General features: G+C 34.7%; 1 protein-coding gene across 1 annotated transcript; it reads right to left on the bottom strand.

The window, feature by feature from the left end:
- Positions 1-6,614: 6,614 nt before the first annotated feature.
- LOC114378281 (receptor-like serine/threonine-protein kinase SD1-7) lies at positions 6,615-10,923 on the bottom strand. The gene is made up of 7 exons (XM_028336851.1): positions 9,498-10,923; positions 8,766-8,918; positions 8,493-8,689; positions 8,116-8,326; positions 7,785-8,022; positions 7,526-7,673; positions 6,615-7,332 (listed from the first exon to the last, which is right to left on the bottom strand). The coding sequence occupies exons 1-7, from the start codon at positions 10,765-10,767 to the stop codon at positions 7,012-7,014; spliced, it is 2,538 nt and encodes an 845-aa protein (XP_028192652.1). The 5' UTR covers positions 10,768-10,923; the 3' UTR covers positions 6,615-7,011.
- Between the last annotated feature and the right edge of the window lie 2,007 nt (positions 10,924-12,930).

Here is a 12,930-nt window from a genome sequence, read left to right as displayed (position 1 = left end):
CTTTTTATACAAAAGCACAAGACGAGAAAAGTACAATGCAAAATAGTGGGGTTACCCTAAGGGCTGAATCTCAACAATTCGCTAGTGTACATGATGACAATCCCTGTGTAACTTTCATCCCTTACTTTGGTTTCATAGAATAAATTTGGGAGCTTAACTATGTCAAATTTATTGTATGTGTTTTCAAATGTAAGTGGGTTGACAATAATACTGGTGTGCGGACCGATGATGTATGATTTATGTTGGTGGTTCTTAAGAAAATCACTTACTAGAATGATCCTTCCATCATGGCAGAACAAACTAAACATGTATTTTATGTTCAAGACCCTTATGATGAAAGGTGGTTAGTGGTACTACATGGGAAAACAATTGATGATAATGTTGAAGGTGATGATTCACACATTGATACTTATGTTAGTCCTTTGTTCACACAAATGTCACCTAACATCGTCAGAAAGGAAGAAGCTGATGAAGTTCATGCTAATCGTAATGATCATGATGGAGGAGAATTAATTAATATTGCCTGATGTAATTTTTGCGATAATGTTGAAAATTAATTAAGGTTTTTTTCTTTACAGGCAAATGACTACACCACCCAGGTCTCCTCCTCCTCCTCCTCCTCTTACTGATGCAACATCACATTCCCCTGCTAACTTGAAGCAAACAAGAAAAGCCACATGCCTGAGATCATTGGCTACTAGACCAATTGGTAGAGAGACCCCTGGTCCACGTGGATCCTACGACCGGGAAAGCCAATGATCCCCACCAAAAGAAGTTAAGAACATATTTAGGGATTGTCACTGTGATAAGGTGGATGTGACATACGAGAATTGGAAACAAGTCCCTACTACGCAGAAGGATTTGATATGGGAGGATATTCAGGTATTTTACTTAAATGTTGCATGTGGATGATTAACAATAAAAATTGTAATTTAGTAACAATAAATTAATATTTAATTTTCGTTTGTCGAGCTAAATTTGATATCTAAGGACAAAAAAGAAAATACTTTAGATTGTAGGGGAGCGGTGGAGACAATTGAAGTTTTATTTGACGCCCAAATGGGCACTTGCAGCCGACAAGGACAGTGTCGATGACACTGTATGCAAAAAGTACGACATTGGCAAGGAGAAGTGGACCCAATTTTGTCAGATTCGCAAAGACCCTTCGTGGGAGGTAACTTTCTGATTTTCATTGTTTTAAACTTTAAATTTAGTTATTATTGTCAGTAATAATAACTTTTGATAATCTTTAATTTGTACAGTATGTGCGAAAGAAGGCACAGGTCATTCAGAAACAAAACATTGCCCCTCAAGTGTTGTCTCTTGGGGGTTATGAGTTTCGTTAAAAGAAGTTGATGGATGAGAAGAAAAAGAAACAAATGAAGGAAGTTGCTCAATCCAGAAGCACTGACATGTGGTTGATCCTCCATCTCCCATCAAACGACACGTGAAGGGAAAGATGGTTGCACCAAGAAAATTGGGCAAATGACGTCTGAGGTAGCAAAGGAAATTGCTTACAAGATTGTAAGTCACTTTCAATTGTTAATTGCAATTATTTATGTTTATTGAGTGATTAAGTAAACCAATAAATGTGTTCCATGCATGATTCATTCGAGGAGCAGGCCTCATAGGGTTCCTTTGTCACCCATGGACGTTAGGATGTATTAAATGCTTCCATTGGACAACCAGAACACCCTGATCATGTGCGTGCTACGGGAGCCAATGTCACAATCAAAAATACATTGGACCGACTCCAAGGTCTTCCCACACTTCTTTGTCCATGGCTCTCGAAGAACTGGAGCAACTGATGCAAAAGATTAGGGACTAGTTGGAGGACTCGATCACAGAAAAAGTTACTCAACAACTAATGATGTCCTTAAGCCAGATGCAGTCCCAATTTCAATCGCAGATGCAATCACAGGGACTCGCACTGCCTCCTAAGCTAGAGGTTGGTCCTTCAGCTTCTCATGTTAGCACAGAGGAGAATTGTGTTGATCCCTTAGAGAACGACCCAGACATGGGTGACTCAAAGAAATGCGGGTTTTACATCGAAGAAAATCCTCCCCATCTGGTTTCCCTAGGAAGACTTTATGAGGGGTCCACAACCATTCACAACATGCCTTTGCACCATGATCAACTCAAGGTTGGTGTTGATGAGGTTAAAGATGCAAATGCTCCCGTTCCTATACCCACTGACGAGGTTAACTTAGTAGGGCAGACACTTAACACCTTCGTTGCTTGGCCGACACATCTGATGAAACATTTATTAGAATAGGTATTTTACCGTCATTAAATGCTTTTTTTTTTCAATTCAATTGTTCACTGCAATTGAATTATGTTAATTAACTATGTTGGATAAACAGGAAGTTGTGGGACCAGCAAAACCTGCAGATAGGCCGGATTATGAGGTGGATGATCCCCTATATTTGATGACATTGACTATCCCACAACTTTTTTTGAAGTCGTTGCAGGTTATGTAGGATGCTACTGTGTTCGGGGTGTTTAATCAAGACTTCCCCTTGTACATAAAGCATGAAGATCTGTCTAAAATAGCACATGGTAGTCAATGTCTCAGCATCTCTGTTATACAATTGTGGATTTTGTAAGTTAGTTTACATTATTGTTTATTGCCACTAATTGTTTTAAATTGATACATAATTTACTTTATTTTAACAATAGGCATATGACTGAGACAAGTATCCGAGTGGGGAATGCCACTGTGTATGGATTCCTCAAGTCATAGTCCATACAAAGATCTGGACAATCGCAATTTGAATAAGAAAGTTACATTAAGAACTGGATGCAGAATTCGAAGAGGGATATGTACCTAGGAGCCTACTCAAATGGGTTAGTTAAACTGAACAAATGAATTTAAATAATGTCTAATAGTATAATAACTTATATTGTTCTCCACTGCAGTGCACATTGGCAAATGGTCATCATTTTGCCTAAGGAAAATGTTGTCATCTGGCTTTGTTTGTTTCATAATAGGCCAGACAACTACCTCAAGGGAATTATTAACAGGTTAGTTCTATTTTTCAATACATTTGCATTAACATTAATCGGGAACATCAATATATAAATTGTACAATACGCATCCATGTTTGAATTGAATAGTGCTTTGAAAAGACTTGACGATACTCCACAAAGTAAATCCAAGGTTGCTGCTAAGTGGTTGTTTGTTAAAATAACCATTTAAACAATGCTTCTAGCTATATTTTAATACTGTGTGGACTAATTTGTACTTGACATTGAATATCTAAACTTCATAATGTATTTAGTGTAATAGACAGAAAGGAAGCACTGTCTGTGGGTATTACGTCATGCACTGGATGTCAACAACAATCTTAGGAAGTTTCTGTTGGATCAAGTGGCCTTAGAATAATTAAGAAGGGGGAGGGGTTGAATTAATTATGAATGTGACTTGACTAATTAAAAAACCATCCTTCTTCATGTTACAAGATTCAATTAGGTTTTACTACTAAGTTATGAGAAAGTAAAGAACAGAAACAATAACTTAGACAAAAGTAAAGCGGAAATAAAAAGTACACAGCGGAAAAGTAAAGAGTGTAGGGAAAAAGGAGACAAACGCAAGATTTATACTGGTTCGGCAACAACCCGTGCCTACATCCAGTCCCCAAGCAACCACCGGTTCTTGAGATTTCCAATAACCTTGTAAAATCCTTTACAAGCAAAGATCCACAAGGGATGTACCCTCCCTTGTTCTCTTTGAACAACCAAGTGGATGTACGCTCCACTTGAACTGATCCACAAGAGATTTACCCTCTCTTGTTCTCTATATCACAACCCAAGTAGATGTACGCTCTACTTGTACCACAAAGGATGTACGCTTAAATGTGTTAAGACAAAGAATTCTTAGGCGGTTAGTCCCTTGAATCTTTGTATGGGGAAACAAAAGATATCTCAAGCGGTTAGTCCTTTGAAATCTTTTGTTTAAGGGAAAAGGAAAAAAGATATCTCAGATGGTTATTCCTTTGAAATCTTTTGTAAGAAACAAAAGATATTTCAAGTGGTTAGTCATTTGAAATCTTTTGTTAAGAGGGAGAAAGGAAGAAACAAAAGAATTCTCAGGCGGTTAGTCCTTTCAATCTTTTGACAAGAGAGAAGGAATAAAGAAAAAGAATAGCACAAGTTTTTGGTCAAGGAACTTTTCTTGAAAGAGAAAGTATTGAACAAAAACTTTTAGAAAGATGAAGAGAATTGAATGAAAGAAATTTGTTATGCATAAAAGGAAATCAGTCTCTTGAAATTCGTGCCATGGTCACATATTTATAATCATTTGATGACTCAAGTTAAAGCTTGTGACTCTTGGCAATTTCTTTAAAACTAGTCACTTTTTAAAAGTTGTGACTCTTTTGAAAACTAGTCACTTTAAAAGTTGTGACTTTTGAAAAACTCTTCAGAAACAAATCACTTTAAGAATTGTGACTTTTGGTAATTTATTTTTCGAAAGCAGTCACTGGTAATCAATTACCATGATAGTGTAATCGATTAGACATCAACATATGTGACTCTTCATGTTTAAATTTGAAAATCAAAATGTTTAGAAACACTGGTAATCGATTACAAGTATTGTGTAATCGATTAGACAAGTTTGAAATGATTTGAAAAAGTTTTATCACAAGTTGTGACTCTTGAAATTTGAAATCTAACGTTTTAAAACATTGGTAATCGATGACATGATTATGGTAATTGATTACAACTTTGTAAATAGTTTTGAAAAGAATGTTGGCTACTAGTAATCGATTACTTCCTTTTGGTAATCGATTACCAAAGAGTAAAACTCTCTGGTAAAAGATTTTTCTTTCTGAAAAATTCTTGTGCTATTCAATGTTTTGAAAACCTCTTTTAATACTTATCTTGATTGATTCTTCTCTTGACTTGAATCTTGAATCTTGAATCTTGATCTTGATTCTTGAAACTTGTTTGACTATTGATTCTTTGGCATCATCAAATTAATCTTGGAAGGCATTGCTTCCACAGGTTCAAGAATGATTGGAAAACGATAATTGTTTAATTCAAACATATTTCATTTTGTTATAATTGGTATTATATATTATTGACTTATGTTTTATTATATCATGCAATATTTCAATGATACTAGACCATTAGAAGTAGGGAGATTGAAGACGCTTCCCATCCAGTGGGCAACCTATTATTTGAAAGTTAAAAATGAAACAATTAGTGTTTAGGCAATTTTGGATGGAATTTCTGGTAAAAACTATTTCAAAACAAAATGAAAATTATATGATGTGGTTCTGCTTTTAAATTTATAGATTAATTTGGGGTTATTAAAAAAATAGACAACATATTTAAAAAAATCCTAAAATCTAACACTAGTTTTAACAAAAACCTGATGTATGTACATATTAACATCAGTTTTTTAAAAAATCAATGTTAAGCTTCATCAACAACATCGGTTCAAAAATCGATGTTGCTGGTAATAAAACAACATCGGTTCTTACCAAAAATCGATGTTTGTTATCAGAAAACAACATCTAAAAACCGATGTTAATATAGACAGAACATTGGTTTTTACTAAAAACCGATGTTGTCTGAATATATTAACATCGATTTTGTATGAAGATATATGACTTTTTTTTATAATTCTTACTATATAACATCAGTTATTTAAAAAACCGATGTTGTAATTTAATGTTAGCATTGGTTTTGGAAAACCAATGTTAACGGTATTACTTTCAACATCGGTAAATAACCGATGTTGAAAGTTCTTAATAACCGATGTTGAAACTCTATTTTTTAGTAGTAGGGGCATAGGTTTTTATATTAATTGCAGGAAGTCCTGGACGACCTTGTTTTGAGCCGAGATGATTTTATTATTTATTTGGACACTTTCTATTATGATGTTAGAAAAGTGAATCTGAGTCTTTTACCCTTTTGAAATGTTTTTATTTAAATGTGTTTTAAAAACTTTTAATTAATTCTACATTCTTATTTTTTTTATTATTAGTACATGTATGTGTGGAGTAGAGGGTGTCACATCTACAAAGTGAAATTATTATTTCATTGTTTTGATTTGATAACTTCCTTACCAACTCATCCTATTGTAACAGTTTGGCTCGACCAAGAAGGTCAATTACACCCATAGTTCTCAAAATTTGGCTCAAATCGATATATAACCAATATGGAATGATCATAAATTGTGGCATTCTTCAAACAACCCTGAATGACTACAAGCATTGAAAACAACAATTAATAAAGGTAACATCATCAAGTTTTAATCCACATGTTTGCATTGTTTCAAACAACTTAAGTGCTTTACTTATTTTAGCATTTATGGCAGCCCACACATAATTGATGTCCATGTGGTAGTATCCTTTTCCTTCAATCCATTAAAAATTTCCAAAGACTTCTCTATGCAACCACGCTTACCATACATTTAAAGCATGCAATACAAACTACCAACCACAAATTTATTTTCAACTATCTAATTATGAATCCACTTGCCTAGCTCCTGAACTCCCAATTGAGCACAACCCATAAAGAGAGTAACTGTAATGAAATCATTTGGTTTGAAAACTTTGGTATGTATCTCCCCAAATACCCCAATTGCTTCCTTAAAACCATTTAAATTATACTTATATGCTTTTATTGGGACTAAAAATGTAAGAACAACAAGTGCTCAAGAAATTCTGCAAGGACTAAAATGAAAAAGGCTATTTTGCTAGACCAAAAGACTATTTGATTAAACTAAAAATACAACATACATTATTTTGAGCATTCTTTAACCATGAAATCAAACTCAGATTTTCATCATTTGATTTCGTGAGCAATATGTTACAGAAGGAGAAATGGAAGGTAGTAGAAACATTAACAGTGCATGCTATCGGGAGTTATAAGGTTGGTTTGGTAGTAAAAGGAGAAGGGACTGAGGGAAAGGTCATGGGTTCGAATTCCCCTGCTAGTAAAAACTGACAATAAACTACTAGCATTTGCTTATAAAAAAAATGATAACAGTCTCATAGTCACTCATCTTGGTTCCACGATTGTGTTTGTGATGACATTTAGAGAAAAACTTTCTGGTATGCTATTGGGCAATATTGAATTTTGATTACCTCTCACATTTAGAAATGCAGGTGGTTTAGGAGAAGGAAGGGCCACATTGTCATTCCCAATCATTGATACAGCATCAGACATGGTTGGCCTATCTGCTGGACTTTCTTGAACACAGAGAAGTCCTATGTTCACATATCTTGGCACTGTATGATTTCGACTACTAGTGCTATCACTATCATCCAATGTCGGATCCATTAGGTCCATTACGGAATTGTTTGTCCATAGATCCCAAGCCTTCAAGATACAGCCGAAAAGAAACTCAAAATTAAAATGTTTGGAAAATATTTTGGTATGCTCTATAAAACTACACACTCCATCCCATTAATGCACCTTTGTAAAAATGTCTTAGAATGTCAACAAGTCATGAAATCAATAAGAATTTCATTCTTGCAAGTTAAGATTAAAAGAATGGAATCTAGAAACTTACATATCCTAGAAGACATAAGGAATTTGTTTGATAAAAGCCAGTATTCTTCTTGCCACTTATAATCTCCAACAAAAGAACCCCAAAGCTAAACACGTCTGATTTTATTGAGAAAACACCTTCCATTGCATATTCTGGGGACATGTATCCACTGAAAACCATTAGGAAGATTAATTAGTAGATGATTGATCATGTGACTAAGCTCTTGATGACAACTATATGATTACTTATACCATTAATAATATTCTTTTATCTGACTTACTATGTTCCAACTATTCTTTTTGTACTTGCTTGAAGTTCATTCTCACCAAATATTCTTGCCATTCCAAAATCTGATATTTTAGGATTCATGTTGGTGTCTAACAATATGTTGCTAGCTTTTAAATCTCGGTGAATGATCCGGAACCTGGAATATTGGTGAAGATAAAGGACTCCTTGGGCAATTCCATCAATTATCCTAACTCGTGATCCCCAATCTAGCATCCTTCTTTTTGTTGCATCTGTTTCGCATTAAAAGATGTAACAACCAATGTTTTGAGAGTTTAATTGAAAGGAGCATATTTAGGAGAGTTTTGAGACTGCAAGGTACAAACCAAAGAGAAAAACATCCAAGCTTCTATTAGGCATAAATTCATAAATAAGCATCTTTTCTTCTTGATCAATGCAGCACCCTAGAAGTCTAACAAGATTGTTGTGTTGGAGTTTTGCAATTAATAAGGCTTCATTTCTCAGCTCTTCCCATCCTTGACCAGATCTTCGCGATAGCCTTTTTACTGCAACCTCATCCCCATTCAATAATATGCCCTGAAATTTTTTTTGTATAAAGTAACATACAGGTAGTAGCAAAGGCAAACATGCAGATAAGTGACAAGAGAATAAAGTATAGTAGCCAGTGTTTGTTGATTAGACATAGCTATATTGATTACAGTCCAAAAGAATCAAAGTTCACTTGTAATAAAAAAAGTATTACCTTGTATACAGGTCCAAAGCCACCCTCACCAAGTTTATTATCATCTGAAAAATTATTAGTTGCTGCTGCAACACTCACAAAACTGAATAATGGCAATTTGACTTCCTTCTTCTTAACTTTTGCTCTCCTTGCTTCAGTAAGTTCAGAATCTTCAGCTTTCATGCTCATGCTCACATTAAAATGTAGCAAATCTTCCCCTAGTAAGTGAGGAGAATTAGTTGACAAGTTAAAATACTCATAAGTTACTGTAAAAACATGTTATTTCTTTCTTACCTTTCCTCCTTTGCTTTCTAATCCAGTAAACAAATAGGCCAAATATAAGAAACGTTAGAAGTGTGATCAGTATAACAATCAGAAGTATCCTCAGCCAGTTTTCATGTTTGCGAAAATCATTTGCTGGTTCTTTGGCATTGGCTGTGTTTGAATCTGCAAAGAATAATTCAATTGTGAAAACACATGTATTGACCCATAAATGTATCAAATCTGTGAAATGAAGAAAAGAGACTATACGGGAACGAGAGAGAAATTGCAGTTGAATGAAAAACAACTCAGGATTCTAACTTCTTCTCTTTGGGGAGAACACAAAGTCTAACTTAAGTAGCTGCATCACGTTCTAAGCACAATTCAATACAAGCAAACATTTTGCTACGGGTGGAAATTAAGCCCAGCTCATTTATCCATTAATCACCCAACTGATCCAAACATATATCTATTCATCCAATCAATTATAAAATCAAAATTTAATTGGTTAAAGGGCATGGATCTATATTTTTATTGGATGATTCATGATCCATAAAACAACATATTTTTCTAAAGAATCTAAACCATTGGGTGTTTGACACACAACTTTCAGTTACAGTTAACATAATTACATAACTAACACAATTATACACACACCTCTTTAAAACTTCAATGACTGCATCGATTATGGTACTCACTATTCTATTTCGTTAATCAAAAGAAAGAAATCTACACCAAGGAAAAGACAGGTTTTCTTCAACCTACCAGCGGGAACCAATTCTGAGGCATCAAGTCTGAGGTTAAAAATTGGATTGGTATTATCAGAATTGTCCACATATGTTGAGATGTTCTTTAGATTCAATATCTGACCAAGCCACAAGTGGCAGTAACCATTCAAATTATAAGCATAAGCAACACAAGAACACTTTCTAGAACAAGCACTTTCACACCCTCTTTCCGTATCAATCTTTATCTTGCTGTCTCCCTTCAAAGTTGATGGTAATTGCGTTTTGTTGAGTGGCATGAATACATCATTGGAATGAACACCGTTACGGCAGGATAACTCTTTTTTCCTGACACAGCCAGCGGATTTGATCCCTTTACTCCAGGAATTAGCATCAAAGGGCTTGAAACCATGGAGACAGTCACAAGGGTCAAGAGCTTGAGGGTTACAAATGGAAAAAGCTCCACACAAATTGTTGGTTCCACACTTTGATGACTGAATAGAAATCCAACCTTTTTCTTCCTCTGACCAATATTTCTGGTTCAGCTCCCCAGACACTTCTAGCACCAGCATAGAGTTATAATCAACTGGCCAAGTGAAATATCTCCTGTATCTTTCTTTATGCACACCACTTCGGCTAATAACATTGTCAATAGTATCATTGGAACGGTCATCAATCCAGAACACGTTAGAACCGTTGTTGATGATTAGAGTGGCCCTGCCAAAATCATACTTGAGGGAAAAAGCTCCCGGGGCAGGGTCGTCTGCACTTTTCCATGAGCTCAATGACCAAGTGTAACCTGAGTCAGTATCATACCCTAGGTTCATTCCGGGTAAAAGGGTATCCGTAGGATAATCAAAACTCTGCCACAAAATCTCTTGGGTGAAGTTGTTCAGCAGTAACAAGTTTCCGGAATCCAAGAGCTTGGCATAGGTAATAGAATTGTTTGAAATCTGGCTCACGTGGTACGTCATTTGTCTATCTATGATTATAATATTTCCTTCAGTTTCTTGAATAGTAAGAGCTGCTGAAGATGCTTGAACTGCATAGTCTCTATTTGCAACCCACATAATCTTGTTTTTGTCACTTCCACCCTTTTTATTCCATATGCCTATATAGTAGTTGGTGGAGTTCTCTCTGACTGCCGGGAAAAACCCGAGTTCGAAGTTCCCACTGCGAGAAAGAATGGTGTCTGAGGTTCCCAGTGATTGATCCATCCACAGATATTCTTTGTAGGTAGTTGCATTCACGCAAAACATACATAGGAAAAGCAATGTTGTTAAGGATGTGAGCCTAAAAGTCAATGTCATATTGGTTCACAAGATTGATTTGCATAATCTAACACAATATTACATGGTGTTTGCAAATGGTTCGCCAAACACCATTGGTGCCCAATTTTGTTGATATGTATTTGACTTGACTTCAGAATCAGAAAAGTCTATCTCCAAGTGTAGTATAATAGTCCAATCAGACCACAGAAAATTAAACAGGCCATTTCCTAAGTGGACGTATTTGACTTGACTTCAAAATCAGAAAAGTCTATCTCCCAGTGTAGTATAATAGTCCAATCAGACCACAGAAAATTAGAGAGGCCATTTGCTAAGTGGACAATGGACTAATTCAATACCGTGTGCTGCATTGTATTATTGTAAAGTCATGAGGTGATTGCCTGTTTATTATATATATATATATATATATTTTTTTTATTGAGAAATGTTAACAAAGCACATGCACACTACCTGACATACTTTTTCTTATTTGGTGGAACTCACCATAGATCTCACTAAATATGTAGGTTGCATTCTCCATTTGTAATTTCCTCTCTCAAAAACTCGAGGGATTCATACGAATTTAAACAAATACGAGAAACCGTGTTGGAAAGGTAGTATGTTGTTAGTTGTTTGCATTTCTATTTTAGGATAAAATATGTTTTGATCATAAATAAATATTTAAATTTTATGTTTTTTTCCTAATGAATTTTTTCTTTTGATTAAATTCCTAATTAAACAAAATTTTATTTTTGATCCTTGAAAATTTCTGAAATTAAACAAGAGTTTAATGTTATCTAATGTCAGTTCAAAAAAATTGTACTGTTATTTTCATTATAAATCACTATTTGAATTACATAAAGATAATTATTTTAAAAGTTAATAAACTTATTATACATGATGAATTATGATTAGATGATTTTGTAAAATTTTTTACCCTGTGAATGTATAACCCTTTTCTCATTAAACAAATAAACAACTTGAAGAATTATTTATATTTTTAGTTGCTCTGAATAAAATTTATAAATATAATATTTTAAAATTATTTTATCATCGATCCTTTTCACAGTATAAAAACTATTTTTGAATTCTTCAAAGTATATTTTCTTTTATTTTCATATCTTCATTCCATACAAAAAGTTCATATAATTTTTGTTTGGTTGAAGCCTTTTTAGGAGAGTGTCAGACCCTAATTTCGTTCGAGAACTATCATTCACTGATGTTTTGATTCTCACTAGCCGAATTGCAGTGTTCGACACCAGTTACCGGATGCAGTAGAGGATCGCTCAATGTTTTGATCAAGAATACAAAAGGATACCAACGAAGGGGGCAAAATGCTCTTTTTTTTTATTTTTCTGGATCCCAGCTCGCCCAGGCTAGCATCTGGCTCTTCTGGGCCACCAAATAACTTCATGGTTAAGGAACGAGCTCGCCTAGGCGAGCTCAATGCTGCAAGGTTAAGTTTCAGCTCGCTTGGGCGAGCCACAACTGCCCCAAAATGATCCTTTGCCTATAAATAGGCGTCCTAGGGGTGTTTTAAGGGGTTCCAAGGTTTAGAAATTGAGGGAATTGAGAGAAAAGAGAAAGAAAAAGAAAGAAGAGGAAACGAGATCGAGGTGCAACCGAATCATGACCGTGATCATTCCCTACGTTGTTTTCTTATTTTATGTTCTTCGTGCGACCATTGATTAGTTTTATTTTAGGGATTGGAATGTGATCTATCTACCCTTAGGGGTTCCCCTTGTTATTATATGCACATTCATCTTCTCCATCTATCATCGACGATCTCATTTTTCTTTGTAAATTTCAATCTTAACCGATCACTAGTGTTGTAAAGTTGTCTTTAAAAAGATTGAAAGTTAATAAACAAAACCAAGATAAAATCACCACAACCAAACTTCTTATTTTTATCAAATATCACTTGAGATCATTTCAAGGTCAAACGCCTTAATGATTCTTTCCGCTTTTAAGAACTTAAAACATCATTTCAAGGTCCAACACCTTAAACGACTTTTTGTTCGCGATCAAAATAAATCTTTCAAAAACATAAAATCAATATAACACACAAAACATTCAGACTTAAAGAACTATGTAGGTCTGAATTCCTCATCGCTCTTGAGGATATGTAGGAGCAAGGGCAACACTCTTGTCGACCCCAAAAAAATAAAAAAAAAACATAAAAAGGGAAAAGTAAATAATTTTGAA

This window comes from Glycine soja, chromosome 12, assembly GCF_004193775.1.
Source record: "Glycine soja cultivar W05 chromosome 12, ASM419377v2, whole genome shotgun sequence".
Taxonomy (NCBI): Eukaryota; Viridiplantae; Streptophyta; class Magnoliopsida; order Fabales; family Fabaceae; genus Glycine; species Glycine soja.
This window is presented reverse-complemented; position numbering and strand designations above follow the sequence as displayed.

Bases quoted from the DNA above. Each gene is read 5' to 3' on its own strand.
- LOC114378281 (XM_028336851.1), bottom strand. From the start codon at position 10,767: ATGACATTGACTTTTAGGCTCACATCCTTAACAACATTGCTTTTCCTA. The intron at 8,690-8,765 runs GTAAGAAAGAAA...CTCACTTACTAG, and splicing joins TAGAAAGCAAAGGAGGAAAG to GGGAAGATTTGCTACATTTT. The intron at 7,333-7,525 runs GTAAGTTTCTAG...TGTATCTTGAAG, and splicing joins CCTTATGTCTTCTAGGATAT to GCTTGGGATCTATGGACAAA.